We start from the raw sequence: 18,524 nt of genomic DNA on the forward strand, positions 1-18,524 counted from the left end.
CAAACGACTATAAAAACTGGTGAAACATTGGCCAAATTGTCAAATAATATAAGAAAGAGGCAAAAACTAATTATAGCGGATTTACAAGCTCACAACTCCTCGCAACGTGCGGCGTTGTGACCTTGTAGATCGGTTATTGTCACAATATTTACCTGTGGAACCAAGAAAATGTAATGTAACTCCTACAATTCCAAGTGCTTGTCAGGGTGGGGGGTCCCCAGTTCAAATATGATTATTCGGGGGGTTCGCGGCCTGAAAAGGTTGAGAACCCCTGGAATAGAGGACATGTCTCAAAGGTTCAGAACTTGAGTGTACGCCTGTACGGCACATCAACACTGACTCTCTACCCTATGAAGTACCCTATAAAGTAGTAGCCGTTTTGATTTTCGTCGTCTTTTTAGATTCAGTTATGTGGATGTGTTGTGCAAATGTTCAGCTTCAGCTCAGCTGGCATCATCATCAGCAGGAACACTTGCAACCTATTGGGCCATTCCATTTAGGAAATGTTCTGGGTAAATCATGGTAGATCCACTGGAGCTCTGCATTAAATAACACAGTTTACACAAAAGAAAACCTTGAATTAGAATATGGGTTTGCGTCTAACTTACCAAAACCATCACCACCTGTTTACACTTGGACAAATGACTTGGCATTGTCTAGTCTAGAACACTCTGAAGGCAGTAATCGCTGAACAAGAAGCCTAGTTGCTCACAAATAGTTGCTCACGAATTGGCTGCAGGAGAAACTTTAAAAAAATGGCTGTACATTTATGCCTGAAGCTAATAGGACAGCCCTGTTCCAGTGCATCCACTTGATGAATTTGGGAAGGAAAAAGAAAACTGTATAGTTGTCATAACTGATGATGTGTTCATGTTCTTATCACTTGCTTTTGTGCAAGTTACTTTATACGTTTTAAAAGCTGTCAACGTTGTGCCTCATCTCCCACCGAGCCTGTCTTTGACTTCTGTCTCCCTCCTTTGTAAATGGAGTCTCCTTGTACATACATTTTGAGAATGCATTTGCATTGCGTTGTACTCTGTGTGAGTGAGAACGAGAGTGAGTGAGCAAGTGAGATTGAGCATGATAGCAGGTTAACATGCCCATTTGTCTCTACTGTCTAGTCATTTTTGTAACCTGCAGAGGTCAATGGTTGGGTTTCCTTCTTTATGTACATGTTCTACTCGTTGTGTCTTAATTTAACCTATTATTTTCCGCTTTTTGTGTTTTCCTGATTACATCACTATTGGAGCCCAGTATGATCGTGTTTGAGCCTTTGACTTACAGTGGAATAATGGACAACTTAGCACTGCAGTTCACCTGAAAATCCACCAGATATTGTTTTCCTAGAATCATCGGTGCAATCGTGATGAGGAGATAAAAGGAGACAGCATCTTGTGTTTTTTTTAATCATTCTTGAATATAGATTTGACATCAATAAAGATGTTATTATTTTGCTTCCCAACCATCCCCCCTATTAAAATTGCATCCCAGTGTTACAGTAACATGGCTGTTGCTTCCTCAGAAGTCGGGGACAAAGATATTTGGATAAGTATCAAGTGAACTAGCGCAGTATGTGTGTAAGAGCTTTCTTGTAAACCAATGCCTAAATTTTGACCCAGCTCTCTTTTTATGATGCATTAGATCTATGACATTAGGTGTGTGACAGCCAAAGGTTGGGACTCAAGTACAAGAGAAAATGAATCAGTGAGCTTTGTACCATTGTAAGTAGATAGGCACATATGATTTTGGTGCTAGAATATGCTTTTGGTGACTCCAGTCCCATGTTGTGATGGTGGTGATGCAATGTTGCTTAGAGCGAGTGAGAGAGAGGGGCTTGTACACTGGGTAGTCTTCTCACCCTAACTCAGGTGGACATATCATATAGGCCTAACCTTTTGTTATATATTTTTTTAAGTTAGGAAAACAAGTGAGCGTATGTCCGTTTTATCCAGAGGTTTGTATTACTTAGATTTCACAGGTTTTTCCTTATTTTGTTTTATTGGGATGAATAGAGGAGTGAATGATTGTCATGATCAGATTATTGTAATTCATCAACGGACAACTTCTGCTCTGTGTAAAATATTAATCTACGTATTGTCTCTCTTCTTTATATCGTACATTATAATATCCCAGCTCCTTTGCATCCCTCCAAATCATTATTTTCTGTGGATTTAGTATAATATTTTAAACCTATTTCTGCAAATGGGTCATATACTTAAAACTTGTGAATCAAATCCTTTGGAATGTGGTGTTTTATATTTTGAATACTTTAAACCTTGTGTATAAAGATTCCTCAAGCATGTCCTCTGGAGACAGCAATAACTGTACAGTTTGGTGCAAAAAGAAATGTTTGGCTTCACTGAAAACCTTTGCTTTTGACTGCTGGAATGCTTCGGGCAATGCTGTGATGATGATACTTATTGAGATGAGCTTCTGCCATGGAATCTTGTCATGATTCAAATGTTTGGACATTTGGAGATTTTATAGAGAAAATCCCCTGCTCAGTCAGAGTTCTGTTAATTGAAATTCATGTATTGCTGTGTGTTCAACCAGTATGACATGGAAAAAATAATAATAAATGAATAAAAACAAACATTGATGTGTAACTGAGTGAAATGTTTTTTTTATTTTTTTTATTTCCAAGAATAAAAAGCCAGGCAATGACAGACGTGTCACATACAAAACCAATATGGCACGAGCCAAATGGAATCAGATCCTCAAGCCTTAATTTAACTCAAGAGTTAATGAATTTCACTGAATTTACCAATAAGGGTCCACTTTCACATTGACTTAAGATTATATGAGTTTACTGTGAGATGTAAGTAGGTAAATTGGCATCCATCTCACTTTAAGTTTAGTAAAAGTTATCCTAAGATATGACATAATATAGAACCGACTGATTTTCATGATGAATAATTGCTTGAGATAAAAATCTATTATATTATGTCAAAATGATATTTGGCTCACTGCAGCATTCACCATTAAATAAATCAATGGCACTGGATTCTGTAATCAATGTGTCATTCGAACATTTAATATGTTTGTCTAGAACAGTCGACATTCTATGTACCTCACTGCATTGCTAGTTTTCCCACACATGTAAATTACATTTAAATTAAAGGTGTGACATGTATGCTGGTAAACACATTGAAAAAAGCTCTCGCAATTAATTTATTTTCATTTTCAGATGTGATGTATGAGCCTCCTGTTCTCTACATGTGGCACACAGCACTGCAAAATAGGTAAGTGCCTTCATACATGTACATAGTTGAATCTTGTGCTAAATAATAGACTGAACACAGCCATAGTCAAACCTTTGGTTTTCTGTTGCTATGTGAATACTAGGGTAGAATACTAGGATGAACATCAATGTGTTTTACAGCATTTGGACAATAGATGGAGGTAAATGTTTGAAAAGGTTAAAGAAATAACCAGCATTTTTCATTTATATCAACACAGTAGCAGTATTTCACTCCCCACAAGCTTTATCATTATATCTAGCAACTAGAACATTTTCACAGTCAAACACAGCCGAGTGCAGAATGTCGACTGACAGTGACTAACCAAAACTAAACCAATCTGGGAACCCATTTGGTAAAAACTAAATCATAATGATAATAATGATAAAGAATTTTGTCAACAACTGTTACTGTGCTGATCCTGTCACGTGTCACTGATCTTCACTTTAATTGTTGGTTTTATAGTGTTATGAGTATCATCTTCATTACAGCTCTGTAATCATGTAGAGACGGTAGCGAACACAGAGGTTCTGCATCTTATTTCACTTTAAACACTTCTTGAGTCATTTTAACGTCTACTCTGGCTTTTGTGTGCACCCAGACTGTTTTTAAGTTGCTTGTTTCGGTATTTCGATATTTGATTCTCATTTTTATCAGACACGCCCCCATCCTATATAAACCCATTGAACTTCAAACTCCATTTTAACGTTTAATGTTAGAATCATTAAAAACACACATCCCTGGTTCTGGTGACTGATATTGTCCTTCTAATGTGTGAGAGGCCAGTGTTGTTTCAATTACTTTTATCTTTTCTTTTATTGTTTTGAAAATTAAAAATAAATAAAATAAAATAAATGAACACACACACAAGGAACTTATAAAACTCTCTGAGGTGCATCCGAGTAGATGTTAAAATTATCCCAGGAGTGTTTTAAAGTGAAATACCCCTTTATGTACTGCTGCAGTAGAAGATAACTGAATGTTGAAATAAAAAATTAAAGTTTATCTGGATTTAACAAAAGTGCCTAAAGACCACTTGTGAGGCTGAAGATTAGAATTTTACAAATAATTCCTTGTGTGTATTAAATGCAAACAGTCTAATGAGGTGCACTCAACTTTCAAAGATGGTGTGTGCGTGTGCGTGTGCGTGTGCGCGTGCGTGTATGTGTGTACCAACGTGCGCATACGGGTGCGCGTGCACATTCACTTTTAAGAGCATCCATTTCTAGTTTGTCTTTGAGAACAGAACAGCTCCTACTGGACTGTGTAACAGCATAATGGGTCTCCTTGGGCACTTCCTGTTCAGGGTACAGCTGGTTCCCATTCAGGGCTTATTTCTTTGTTCCTCCAGGGAACAGATAATGGAGCAGTCCAGACAGTATGTACACCTCTCCAACAGAAATCTGTATGTGACAAATGTCTCTGCATTCCACCACAATCACACTCTTTTCAAGTCAAAATATACACAATCTACTGTGTCCTCACATAATTACAACAGACAAGTTCCATCTGTCCATCACAGTATATTTTGTACTCAATTAAAAACAAGACATTAACATTGTGTGCTCTGCTGTAGCAGATACACAACGTTCTATGTTTTCAAAGTCAATTGCACGTCGTCATCATCGCCTTCGGGTCCAACAAGCGTGAGTATCAGTTCAGTAAAAGAAAAAGGTTGGATGGAACTATTACCAAGTGTTGTTTTCACTTTACTTTGCAATAACCTCTTGGCCCTGCAATGGAAAAGTGCCTTAAAGCATCACCTTAACAACTACGTTCATAATAATAGCAGTCTGTATGCCCTGACCATTGCAGGACCCACTTTACCTGGCAGTCGAAAAAGTGACTAATGTGATACAAACACCTTCTTAGCGCCATAGTCTGTCTCTTCTGCCTCCTCGACTGTGTTTGTTCCTTCCATCCCTGGCAGCCCACCTCTCCACTTAAAAGGCCACGCTGTGCGGTTTCTCCTGCTGTGGCAGGTGAGGTTGGGGTCATGGAGGAGCTTCCACATGAGCCAGATCTGGGGAGGGGTGAGGCTGTGGACGACCATGAGTTCTCGGTAGAAACAGGGATTGAACAGCTGGAGGTTGGGGGCAGCGGACGGCCGGATGATGCCGAACGTCCGGAACCCCTCATGGCGCGTCGGTTTGAGGCTAATCCGCCCAAGGCACATTCCCAGGAAGACGTCATCAATAGGAAACAAATCCACCTAATTTGAGAAAAAAGGAAGGCAAATTTGTACATGGATATATGGTACATTCTAAGTAGCCTGGCATGGCCAGACTAATATCACTGTGTAGATATTAGTCTGGGATCTCTGTGTGGAACCTGCATTTCCAAGGGACGAATTAAAAAAAAGAAGCTTCTGACGATAAACCTGCCCATATTTGCATAATGGGCCCTGATTGGTGCCCCACAACTTCAGGGGCAATCACAACCGAGCGGGGCCATACCAAATCTGCCGAGGGCTATATATATATATATTTTTTGCACTGGCAGATTTGTCCGGTTTCAAGCTTACATTCTAAGATGCATAATATAAATTATAACCCTATTTTTCAGGCACCTGTTCACAGGCAGAGCTGAGTCTCCGTGCTGTGTGTCCTGACATGACGAACCCTCCTCCTCCGGCATAGGATGGGTATAAACCTGCCCCGTATATGAACTCTGGGATGTAGTACTTGGAGCTGCGCCGACGAATGGGCTTGGCGTTGAAGATGATATCTCCTACGAACAGGTCCACATCTGCCTTCTGAGTCTGCAGCATCTCCAGAATGTTCTCAACATTCACATACACATCGGCATCACCCTTGAAAATGAACCTGGAGGGAAATAATTAACAGACAGAAACTGAAGCAATGATGAAATGCGATAATGTTGGAAGGTAAGATTAATGAAGGTATTTTAAGAGTCCCACAGATGAAATCAAAATTACGTTTGGCTCGAACTACTCTGGATATCCTAAATGAAGGACATTTATTTACAATCCTGTTTTATTGAGCTGATATGGTTGGTTAAACGTGGAAACTCCATAAGATAATGGCCACTTAGGGCTAAAATGGTGACATTTCTTGGCCCCTGTTTTAATTCAGCCTTTTAAAAGCCATTACCTGACATCAGGACAGCTGGTGTTGACCCACTGCAGGAAATGGATCTCCTTCAGAGTCAGGTTGAAGAAGGTGTCTTCAAAGTCCCACAGCAGGATGTCGTTAAAGGTCTCACTCTCGTAGGCCAGGAGACGGTCCCAGAGAGGCAGGGCACTCTGGTTCCTGGGGACCCCCAGGAGGAAGACTGTACGGATTGTTACGCCGTTGGGGAAAAGGCCCTCTCTACCCCATGTCCGACGCACCACCTGACAGACAGAGATAAAGAGATGGATTTGAACATTTGTACAGTATATTCTTATTGACTGGTAAACAGGCCAGGTAAGGATTTTGGTTGGGGTGAATTTGTATTTTTGTCTCCCCGGAATATTGTATTACTCTAGTTATTTAACTTCAAATTGATTCATTGCAACTTTATGAAAATGTATAAAAGAAATGGGTCACAATCAGAGTGGCAAGAGTGAGTTGACTATTTTATTATTTCTTACAAGTCTCTAAAATGAACAAACGTTTCGTCACTCTTGCCACTCTGAGTGGGACCCGTTTCTTTTGTAAATGTTGTTGACCTAAACAAGGATATCGCTTTAACTGTATGAAAATGCCACAGTTGTTCTTCCAAGCAGAGATATAAAACGCAGTACCTGTCGCTTATCGAAATCTGCAGCTACAGATTTCACCGCAATTAGCATGTAAGGGGCAGCAGAGGACTCTCCTCCTGCCAGCTGACATTTCTCTGGCTGGTTAATGAGCAGCTTGAAGTCTCTTTTGTCTTTCTCTCTCAGGTAGCCCTCAAAGTCAAAGGGTGGCAATGTGGGTAGAGCTTTGCCAGGAGCTTTGGTTGGCACAACATTCTTGCGCCACTCCTTAACTTTGCCCTTCGATTTATCCTTTGGTGGCTTTTTAAGTTTGGCCGGAGACTTGGATTTGGAAGATTTGGATTTGGACTGGGACTTGGATCCCTGGGGCTTGCAAGCAGGCAGTTTGGGGTTTGCAGGGCTGGATGCTCCCTGTCAAATTAGAGAGAGCAGGTGAAACAAATTATGTTCACTAAACAATGATATATTTGATTTAAGAAAAAAGCCATTTAAGATAATGAATTAATGAGATCATGAATTCTATCTCTCTTTGTGTATTATGTTTTGCATTACCAATCTGGTTTTGATTATAAAACATTATGTGCATAATGCAGACACATACCATGCGTATTTAGGTGATATTAGTTAGAAATGTAAGTGTGGTGTGGAAATCAACTCCACTCAACCAAGGAGTTACATACAGTACCTCATCAATAGGCTGACCTTCTCTGGATCTGGTGGCCATTCCATGACCACTGGCTCCCAACAAGGCCCGGTTGGAGTTGGTGGAACCCTGAATCTCTAGCTTCCACCTGGTACTGTCCCACTCTGAGTGGAGCAGGACCTGGGGAGAAGGGAAGGGTATAGATGGGTGGAGGATAGAGATGCAGGCTTTAACAACTTGATCTGAATGGATGTACAGTAGTACCCAGTGGTGGACAATAACTTAGTACATTTACTTGAGTACTGTACTTCAGTAAAAAAAATGTATCTGCACTTTACCGAGTATTTGTATTTTCTGATACTTTCACTCCACTACATTTCAAAGACAAACTGTACTTTTGACTCCACTACCTTTCTTCAAAGGGGAAAGTACATTATGAATCAACCACTTAAGCCCTATTTCAAATAATGAAAATAGTAAATCTACTATCCAACACAATGCATTGTGAGCTTTTAGATCTGCTATTTTCATCACTATTATTTATATGTTTTGAAGATCTTAGAATTTTGGGGGGAAATGACCACATTTCAGTACAGCAATACATTGATAATAAAAATAAAATGTACTTAGTAATTTGTACTTTTGAATACTTAAGTAATCTTAAAAGGCATGTACTTGTGTTTGTACAGCAACTTTCACTTGTAGTTGAGTAATATTTCACATGGGGTATCTTTCACTCAAGTACTGGGGTTGAGCACAGACACTGACCGTGTCCTTTTCAGCGGTACAATTGAGCCAGTTACCTGGTGGGCGTAGAGCAATATGCAGAACAGCATCAGCAGCATTCCGGTACACATCACATCTCCCCTCACGTGGAGAATCTTCCTCAGCATCGCCATCGTCCTCCTCATCGCCCGCCGACACGGACCTCAGTTAGAAGACTCAATGGGTTTCTATCTGAGAGCGAGTCGAATGATGTTCATGTTGTCTCCTAGTTAGATAGCAGTCCTATCGGTCATCATGATATCTCTGCCATGGAATCTAAAGAATAGCTGGTAGTCATACTTGTTTCTTTCTCTGCCACTTATCTAGATATGCAAAATATAAATGTCTGCCTGAGCCCTTCCTACTTCATGGTTAGATGATCTGCCGTATCTATCCACTGTGGTGTGTGGTAGGAGTCTGTTTCTGCCCCGTCTCATGTCTCCATCTCTTCAGAAAAGTGGAGGAATTCCTGGAGAAAGGCAAAAAAATACACATCAGACATGTGATCGATAATAAAAAAAATAAGAACAAATATAAGAAATCTGAAATTGCAAGGGGAGATGTGATGTTTCCTATATGTTGCACCCAACATTCACACTGACTAGGGACATAGTGAAGGAATCCTATTCCAACTTTAAATAAAAGAAAAATAATCATACTAAACAATCCAAAATATTCATAAATACTTATGTATACGTGGGCAGTGCCATATTTACTGGTTGGTGGAAGTTTTATTTGTTTTTTGCTGTCTATTAAAAGGCGTGCCAGATGCTACTCCTGAAAGTCCTAATTGGTTGCACCTGAACCACACTAACACACAGCTTGAATCTTTCTGAGGTTGTTTATGGACTGTCTGTTTTCCTTACTATAATCAAAGAACATTATGTACATTTAGGCTACTCAAGTATGGTACTTAAGTACAATTACAACAAGGCATGTTTAGTTTACTTGATTTCCATTTCTTGATACCTTATACTTCTACTCCAATATGTCAGAAGAAAATATTGTACTTGTTATTACTTTTACTTTATAGATTTATATTATTATTGCAAAACATATATTAACTAATTAAGCCCTAACCCTATGGAAAATAGCAGATCTACAAGCTCACAACACCCTCACAACACATGTGAGCTTGCAATCTGCTATTTTAGAAAGATTTTGACAAATTGTGAAAGGAACATTCTGCATAATGAGTTAAGTAGGCCTACTTGGCATAATGGTACTGTATGTAGATTTTGATTTACTGGATTTACTGGAGTATAATCTGTGGTATTATTGCTACCTTTACTTAAGTTAAAAACAAATCTGAGCAGCTACTTCTTCCACCACTGATAAAAAATACAGCCTACCTATAGGCTTGATGAACTCGATGAACCTCAATGGAATAAGCCATAGGCTTTTTAGGGTTATCCTTTTAGCATCCTTTAGTATAAATCTGTACAACTGTGCCCTTTATGCAAACTGTTAATAAAGTATTCAATCAATCAATCAATCAATCAGGCATATAACAGTTCCCCATTTTTGTTGGAACAATGGAATATGGTGGATTAATTATAATGTGCCTTTAATAGCCTAGGATGTGTCGTCTCTCGAAACTTTTTAAGCATGAATTGAAGAATTAAGCTTGTCAAATCCTTTTGAAAAATTCCTCAAGACTACTCACTCACGTTTATTCTGATTTTTTTTTGGGTGAATCAAATGCAACCACTACTTTTTAATCTGACACACACCCCCTTCTACAAATGGCTTACCTTATAGAATAACTGGGATTTCATTAAACACTGTGATTTAAAATATCATCCAAATGATGACTATGTGAGTATTAAATACAGGCCCATCTTCTTTAGATCAAAACCTAACCCCCAAAAAATCCACATCTAGATTATAATCATCAATCGAGGGGGCGTGTCTCTCCATGCATAAGAGCCCATAACATATTACCATCTGTATAACTTTAGAACACAGTGTCCTAACTCCTAATATGTGGAATGCATTGCATGCATATTTGACCTGTGTTTTAATGGAATATTAATACTATTTTACAGCATATGGCTGGTTTGTGCAGATGTAACCAGACTGATAGTGGGGTAAAAACATCGTGTACCCGAGACTTTTTCCACTAGTCAGGATGCAGTGTCTTTCCCCCATTAATGCATCCTCAAGGATATTAACATTTTAGTTATGATGATGACATTCATAATATCGCGACGACAGCCATATAATAATTGATGTCTCGTCTCTGTTCGTTGCACATAAGTCTCGTCTCTTTGCCATGTGTTGCACAAATTATTTAATAGATTTTCCTAGTCATCACTTCCAGTCAGTGGTGTAAGAAGTAGGCTACTCACATTTTTTACTTGAGTAAAAGTATCAATACCACCATGTAGAAATACTCTTGTAAACTCTGTTACAAGTACAAGTCCGGAATTCGAAATTAACTTGAGTAAAAAGTACGAAAGTGTTGGCATCAAAATGTAGGCCCACTTAAAGTACCAAGTAAAAGTTCTCATTGTGCAAAATGTCCCATTTCACAAGTCTTCAAAAATGCATAAATATTATCTTTTGAAAATAGCCAAAGTAGGGCTGGTCGTGGTTAATGCATGTTTTGTAATAATAATACAAATCTACAAATTAACTAGTAACTAAAGTTTTAAAATGAATTGTAGTGGAGTAAAACTAAAAGTACAATATTTGCCTCTGAGGTGTAGTGGCTAGAAAGTAAAAGTACTGCAAATTCAAGTACAGTACTTGAGTAAATGTACTTAGTTACTTTCCACCACTGCCATGCACGCTACAAAGTTAAACCATGCAATGCACGATCAGATGCACAATGATCCGCACTGTCGATAAACATAAACGGCTACTTAAATCTTAGTTTGTATACAAATATGCAGATTCCAGCAAGCCACTCAAACTCACCCTTAGGGACAGAGAGCCAGAGGTCGCCAAGAGTCATCATGGTCAAACTCAAAACATCTGTTTGAAAGTCTGAAAGTGCAGATCAGTCTCCTGACTAGTCTCCACATGAAGTCAAGTTTACGAAGCTTGTAGAAAGCGCAAAGAGTGCTTGGTTTCCAAGGGAAGCTAGCAAGAATATCTCAAATGCTACATTATAGTAGTGGGTGTGTGCTGGAGTGAGTGTGTCTTCCTGAACATCTGGTTATCAGAAGGGAACACATCAGTCCTGACTCTTTGATTCCCCCCTTTGGCCGAGAGGAGAGCAGCGTCTGGCAGTGGCCTGGCCACGTGACCTGAGTTGGAGCAGCAGCAGCCTGGAGCCAGATGCCAGCACAGCAACACTGAGGATGAGAGAGGAGGGGGAGGGCTGCTGAGTAGCCTACAAGAAGACATGAGTTAAGTCAGTGGTTCTCAAACTTTTTAAATTTCAAGGACCCCCGTAACCCTGAGAGCGTACAAATACGGTCCATTTGTTTTTTGATTGATTCTTGATTGATTTAATTGGCCTACTTTACTAGCAGTTTGCAAAAAAAAACATTGGAAAGTATACAGTTCAATACAAGGTCTTCAATACAAGAGGATTTAAACCCAAGAAAGCCTATGGCTTATTTTTCATTGGCATTCCCTTTGTACTCAATTCATCGAAACATTAATGACAGACAAATACACTACTATGCAAAATGTTTCCAACATGGTTCCATTTGTAGGCCTACTTTCTGTAGGCAAGGCAATGCAAGGCAGTTTTATTTGTAAAGCACATTTCAACAACAAGACAATTCAATGTGCTTTACACAGAACATCAAGCAAAGGAAACACAATTATAAAATGAATACTGGTAGATAGAGTTACAGTGCAGAACAGAAAAATAACTCAATCAAAGGCAGCGGGAAACTGAATGTTCTTTTGTTGTGTTTTGAAAGAAATAAGAGTGGCAGCAGACCTGCAGTTTTCTGGGAGTTTGTTCCAGATATGTGGTGCATATGTAACCAGGTCTCTGTACTCAGTTCAATTCTCTCTGTTTCCATTTGTACTCTCAGGTCTCTGCAAGGGCCCATCTGGAACCCCCTCAAGGAACACAGAGGAGCCCCCTGGACCCCACTTTTGAGAACCACACACTGAGTTAAGTGAAGGGGCCTGGAAGAGGAGTTATAAGGGTAGACCTATGAGCAGTCAGGGGAGAGGGACAGAGGCGACAGAGGGGGACACAATGCTGCAAGAACAGCAAAAAGGGGGGGAGATAGAAAAGGGAAGGGAAGCAGACTCAGAGGCTGGTAGGAATGAAAGATGAGACAAAACTGAGGAGGAAGAGGATGGTAGGCAACAGGACATTAGTCACTGCACAAAAATGCTCAGACTTGGACTATTTGTATACAGGGCATTAAACACTGACAACTCTACAGGTCTGCAATTCAAACTCTTGAGGACAGGGTTGATTAATTAATTTGTATGGACATTGGTGATAGGTTTATTAAGTTATGCATTAACTTGTAGGGCATTCGAAATAACTGATCTGCAAGATGCGTTTTGAGCTTGTAGATAGGCTATCTCCACTATTAATGTTTTTTTTTAAAGTAATCAAATATGTATTATTTGTTATATCTGCCCTGTGCAACTTTTGTTTCTGAAGGCTGAAAGACAAACAGAAATGTCAATTATTTGTGTGACAATTAACCACTTAAACGATGATATGGGTAACCGGAGTCCCTCAGGGCTCAATACTACTGTCTTTTATGTTTTCTGTTATTGTGGGGAAAGCTTTCGCAGAAAATAGCAGATCGACAAGCTCACAATGCGACGCGTTGCGTCGCATTGTGAGCTTGTCGATCTGCTATTTCTGCTGAAAGCTTTCCCTGAAAGCTTTCCCCACAATACCGATACTGGGGTTTAAGTGGTTAATCGTCAAGTAACATGTCATAATCGCCCTATTAACTTGTGCATACATTGCGTCCACGTCCAGTCCACGTGGGAACACACACGCACATGAAACGTGACCTGTCTGTTTAATAGTGATGATGATTCATGGTTTTGGACTGCATGACAGAACCATATGTTGTACTCCCTGGGCAGAGTCCCAGAGCTCCTATAGGCTTAGAACCATTCCCCTTTGTTTGTTTTTTCTTCCTTGGATTTTTCCTGCGCGGCACTCAGATTTATTGTTTCTCAGTTTTTGCTGGACTTCATATCTCAGTGAGGCCATGCTCAGATTGCTCACAAGCTCTTTCTCGCAATTTGTACCAAGACTTGCATCCTATAGTTTGTTTACGTGCTAAATGATGCATAAGATGCTAATCTAAAAGCGAATCCTTTTATGGGAATGAAACTCTAGAGGATTTTGTTGTTTATTTTCTTGTACGGGTTAAAAACTACAGAAGGGCAGACTAACCGTAGTACACTGTGATGTAAGCAACACAGCTGCATCTAATAAGATAGATAGATAGATAGATAGATAGATAGATAGATAGATAGATGTCACGGTCCACTCCTCGGGCCGTGGACTTTGATGTTATTATTTAGACCGCCATTGCCCTTATATGGTCGTGGATACTTTAGGCCTGTTCTGTAGGCCTGTCACGGTCCGCTCCTCGGGCCGCGTGCTCTGACTTTATTATTTAGACCTTTCCTGCCCTTATAAGGTCTTGGACTTATTAGGCCTTTGTTCTGTTCTGTATGTAGTCTTGTTATTCTGTTACTCTGTTGTTGTTGCCCTGCTGATGTTCTGTACCTATTTTGTAGTATTGTTTCCTGTTGTGCCTAGTTACTGTTACCTCTCTTGTCTCACCTCCCTGTTGATTAGTCATGTTCTCCTCCTGTGTCCTCTTAGTCCCTCAGCCTATCCCAGTGTTGATTGTCTGTTGAGTTCACCTGTGTCTTATTATTTCCCTGTCTATTTAAGCCCTGTGTTTGCAACTTGTCCTTGTTTGTCCATTGTATCCCATGTTGCGTGTAGTTAGATCTTGAGTTCAGTTCCTTGTTTGTTTTCCAGTCTTTAGTTAATAAATACTTTGAACGTTCACTTCAGCCTCTGTCTCTCTCCTGCACTTGGGCCCTACACTCCGTCCTGACTCAAACCGTGATAGATAGATAGATAGATAGATACAGTAGAACATACAATACACACACATACTGTATGTACATACAGTCGGTACATACATACATAGACCTTTATTGATCCTTGTGTGTAACTTCATGTGTCATAGCAGCACAGCAGTAAGCATGAAACACATGCTAGATACAGGTAGAGAGGTCTGACTAAGATTAAAACTGAAAGTTCAAATAAGAATTAAAGTCTGACTTGGCCATCTGCACTCGGTCTGACCGGTTTAGCATAATGTGTAAACTATTTAGACATTAAGTATATTGTACAATCTATCACCAGTAATAGATGATGCTGCCAGGAGAGAGTGTCGGAGGGCTGAGCGGAGGAAGGACAGGCTCTTCATGTGTCACACTAACATTCTAAAAGATTGTTATAAAAAATACAGAGTACTGTGAAAGCTGAAACGTTGAGGTGTTTCTCTGAAATTCTCTGAAATGAAAAAAATAAATCATAATCGTGACAGCCCTAATAACTTGTGCATATGTAACAGAGAGTAGTGGGTTCCACTTGCTCCTTAAGTAAGGGCATTTCTTATTGGTTAGTGGGCGGCACCTTATTGAGTAACACAGATGTCCATGTTAGAGGTGTGCCGGTCTTGATTAGATTTGCCCAAGGTAAGATGTGTTCCTCAGCACACTATATTTTCAACAAGTGTTTACTGTGATACTGTGATGAATACTGGACTGGTCATTCTAAACATGCTAAATGTACCAACATGAAGTAGTGATGCTTTGTACATGTTTTCAATTAGTCATTTTGACATACCAAACAGTATATGGTTTACAACAAACTGCTCTTAATTCTTTTGTAGACGTGCTGCTGAGGCGTGTGTTATACCAAAAGAGGTTTCTGACAAGAGAATTGTGTCTATTCTTATCAGGTACATATTGTTTTGTTTTATTTCATTGTATTGTATTGTGTTGTATTGTACAGTATGTTTATTGATTCTTTGAATAGGCCAGTCTTGATTAGATTTGCCCAAGACTTGCTGCTGAGGCGTGTGCACCAAAAGAGGTTTCTGACAAGAGAATTGTGTCTATTCTTACCAGAATAAACTGTCAACAAAGAGAGGGGTCTGGAACTTCATTCATCCACACAACACAACGCCGATCAACCGTTACACATACATTGCGTTCACATCCAGTGATTCCAGTCCACTATTGACCAGCTGTTAAATCAACAGCGTCTTCTGAGGTCAGTGAAAAATGTATTTTCTGTTTTGTAGACAAGACATCAGTACCATTCGAGCACATATCCCCCTCCCCCTGCCTTTGACCCCTGCATGGCTGTCACCTGGACAACTGTATTTAATCTCTTCAACCTTGTGTCTTCATCACTCAGTGAAATGGTTATTGAACTCAAAACGTCATCCTGTCCCACAGATGCTATCCCCAATCACCTCCATAAAGAGGTGTGGGAGACTAAATAGCAGTCTTGCCTCAGGTGTACCACTACCAGCATATTTCAAAAAAGAGGTTGTGGCACCATTGATAAAAAAAAAGAAAAGTCTTAACAAACTACAGACATATTTCAAAGCTTCCGTTCATTTAAAAAATCCTTGCGAAAACTGTTCTATCACAATTACAGTCTTTTCTACTGTACATGTACTCAGCATTTTTGACTTTTTTCAATCTGGGCTTAAAGCGTTTCACAGTTGTGAGTCAGCATTGTTGAGGGTTTTTAATTATGTGTTATTGCCACTGATTCTAGTGACTCCAGATTGAACTGCTGCGTTTGATACACTCGACCACAACATTTTCATTTATTGCTTAGAGCGTTGTGTTGGTATCAGGGACACTGCTTTAGACTGGTTCACGTCATATCTATCTGATAGAGGCTTTTCTGTCATATTTGTATCGTCTATCCTTGGGCCTATCCTTCTCTCCCTATATGTTTTTAAATCACTTAATGGTTTGGCGCCTCATTATCTCTCTGAACTTGTAGTCTATACTCCTCCAAGGTCATTGCGGTCTGCTGACCAGCTGAAACTTGTCATCCCAAAGACACGTTTAAAGACCAGAGGCCTTTTTCAGTTGTAGAGAAATTATGGAATGAGCTGCCCTCCCATATCAAACTGGCCCCCACCGTTGAGACATTTTAATCTCACCTTAAGTCTTTTATACCGTGGCTTTTGATCCCGTTTCAGAGCTTTGATTCACTGGTTGCTGACGCTGCTGTGTCTATATAGTGATGTGTTTCTTTTTTTGCTGCTTGTTTATTTTGTTTTTACTTTGGTTTCTTGTTGTTCTTTTGTGTATTATTTTTTTTCTTCTTCTTGTGCAGCACTTTGGTAACGTTGCGTTGTAAAATGTGCTATATAAATAAAGTGGATGGGATTGGATTGGAATATGAGTATACATCTATCATCATGTCAATCATGAATGGATAAATGTAGACCATGATACTGCCATGATAGTGACATGATACTGACCATGACTAACCATGATACTGACCATGATATCCCTATGACAGGCCCTTTTACAGCCCTGTCACAGGGATGTCAGGCCATGTCACAGGGGGGGTTAATCAGAATAGGCTGAGCTCATTAGCAAGTTCTCTGGAGTTATTGGCCTGTAGTCTGCCCTTAACTGTCCCTGTAGCACACCTTGGCCTCCAGTGCTCCACCAGAGCCTTTTAGCTCCCCCGGGACAGCCTTTGGCATGTGCCTCAGTGTCCCATGCCATAAAATCCCTCTTCTTCATGTTCAACTTTTTGTTGTTGGAAAAGCTGTGTCGCTTTTTTGAAGGGTACGATGTGCTCCTCACAGAACCTGATGTAATGTGTGTAATACACTGGCAGAGTCCATTGATGTCGTAACCGCGGGCCCTCATGAACATGTCCCAGTCTGTAGTTCTGAAACACTCCCCAGGCTCCTCCTCCATCATGTCCAACCACTGCTGGAATGGGCCAGTTGATGCCTGGCTGCGTCTTAACAACCAACATGTTTGTTGGTATAATCTTATTGTGGTATAATGCGCTGCGTGGGGGGATTGGCTGTACAGCTGTAGCCTATGTCTCCTTAAAGGAGTAGTTCACCCAAACAAATACTTATTTTCTACCAATTACACACCCCACGAAGCCTTGAATTCATGGAGATTTATTTTATTTAGTCTCATTCCTGAGCCAATAACTTGATGATAACAATAAACATGCTAATGTATCCGGTAGGAGCCACAAAGGAGAGTCTTTGTGTCTCCTACCGGAGAGACCGCAGGTCATCAAATTATTGGCTTAGGAATGTGATAAAAACAAAAAAGTCTCCATGAATTCAAGGCTTCATGGGGTGTATAATTGATAGAAAACAAGTATTTGTTTGGGTGAACTACTCCTTTAACATTCGCACACACAGCAGCTCCAGGGTGTTATTTTACTAATGGGTGTGTTAGATTTATGTGTGCCAAGCATTGACAATACTGTCGACTACTGTCAATGCTAGCAAATTAGCTCACCTAAATCTAACACACCCAATATAAATTTTATTAGCTGCAGCTGCATTGCTTATTAATGCCAGCCTACCATGTTTGTACCCTTCTGTAGCTTTTAACCTGCTTAGGGTTCCATTCCCGTTTAAAGAAACATTCCAGAAAACATATTCTTCATACGTTATGCTTCTCCCTGTCAATATGGTGACGTTTGTGTAGTGACCATGAATCCAGAATACTAGTTTTTCGTAAGTCACAGACTTGTGGTTTCACAAAGTATACTTTGTGCTATGGTTTTCTGTCGACCTCTGCCCCAGTTTTTGATAAAAAAGGTAGCATTTCAATGAATTGGGGGTGGAACAAATGAACAAGAAACGAACACTTCCCCTCAACACATTAACAGTGAAGTGAATTTGGAATCATCCCAAATGCTGTGGGAGAGCCGTTCCTTGGCCAACTGTATGAGATGGACAGGATGTAATGTAACTGCATGTGTGACGCAGTGTTGCTGGAAAAACTAATCCAATTGCTGCCAAATATTCCCATAAAGCTTAACATTTTTTAATAAAAATACCACCTCATGGTAGAATGAGTTTAGAAAGGAAAGGCTTCCTTACTGCTTCCAAATCAGTAATTGAGCCCCTAACAGTGTTTGTCAAAATATCAGATGATATGAAACAAACGTTTAAGTGTA

At 39.9% G+C, this 18,524-nt stretch overlaps 1 protein-coding gene across 2 annotated transcripts; it reads right to left on the reverse strand.

Annotated features, from left to right (window-relative positions):
• Window positions 1-4,008: 4,008 nt before the first annotated feature.
• b3gnt9 (UDP-GlcNAc:betaGal beta-1,3-N-acetylglucosaminyltransferase 9) lies at window positions 4,009-11,427 on the reverse strand. Of its 2 annotated transcripts, none has more exons than XM_084059966.1 (7): window positions 11,273-11,427; window positions 8,389-8,819; window positions 7,628-7,765; window positions 6,988-7,353; window positions 6,353-6,594; window positions 5,809-6,064; window positions 4,009-5,451 (listed from the first exon to the last, which is right to left on the reverse strand). In XM_084059966.1, the coding sequence occupies exons 2-7, from the start codon at window positions 8,494-8,496 to the stop codon at window positions 5,086-5,088; spliced, it is 1,476 nt and encodes a 491-aa protein (XP_083916092.1). In that variant the 5' UTR covers window positions 8,497-8,819; window positions 11,273-11,427; the 3' UTR covers window positions 4,009-5,085. The 2 variants fall into 2 exon arrangements, with proteins under 2 accessions (XP_083916092.1, XP_083916093.1); XM_084059967.1 differs by lacking the exon at window positions 11,273-11,427 and adding an exon at window positions 10,105-10,204.
• Between the last annotated feature and the right edge of the window lie 7,097 nt (window positions 11,428-18,524).

Source organism: Gymnoscopelus microlampas (assembly GCF_963454915.1).
Source record: "Gymnoscopelus microlampas genome assembly, chromosome: 6".
Lineage (NCBI taxonomy): Eukaryota > Metazoa > Chordata > Actinopteri > Myctophiformes > Myctophidae > Gymnoscopelus > Gymnoscopelus microlampas.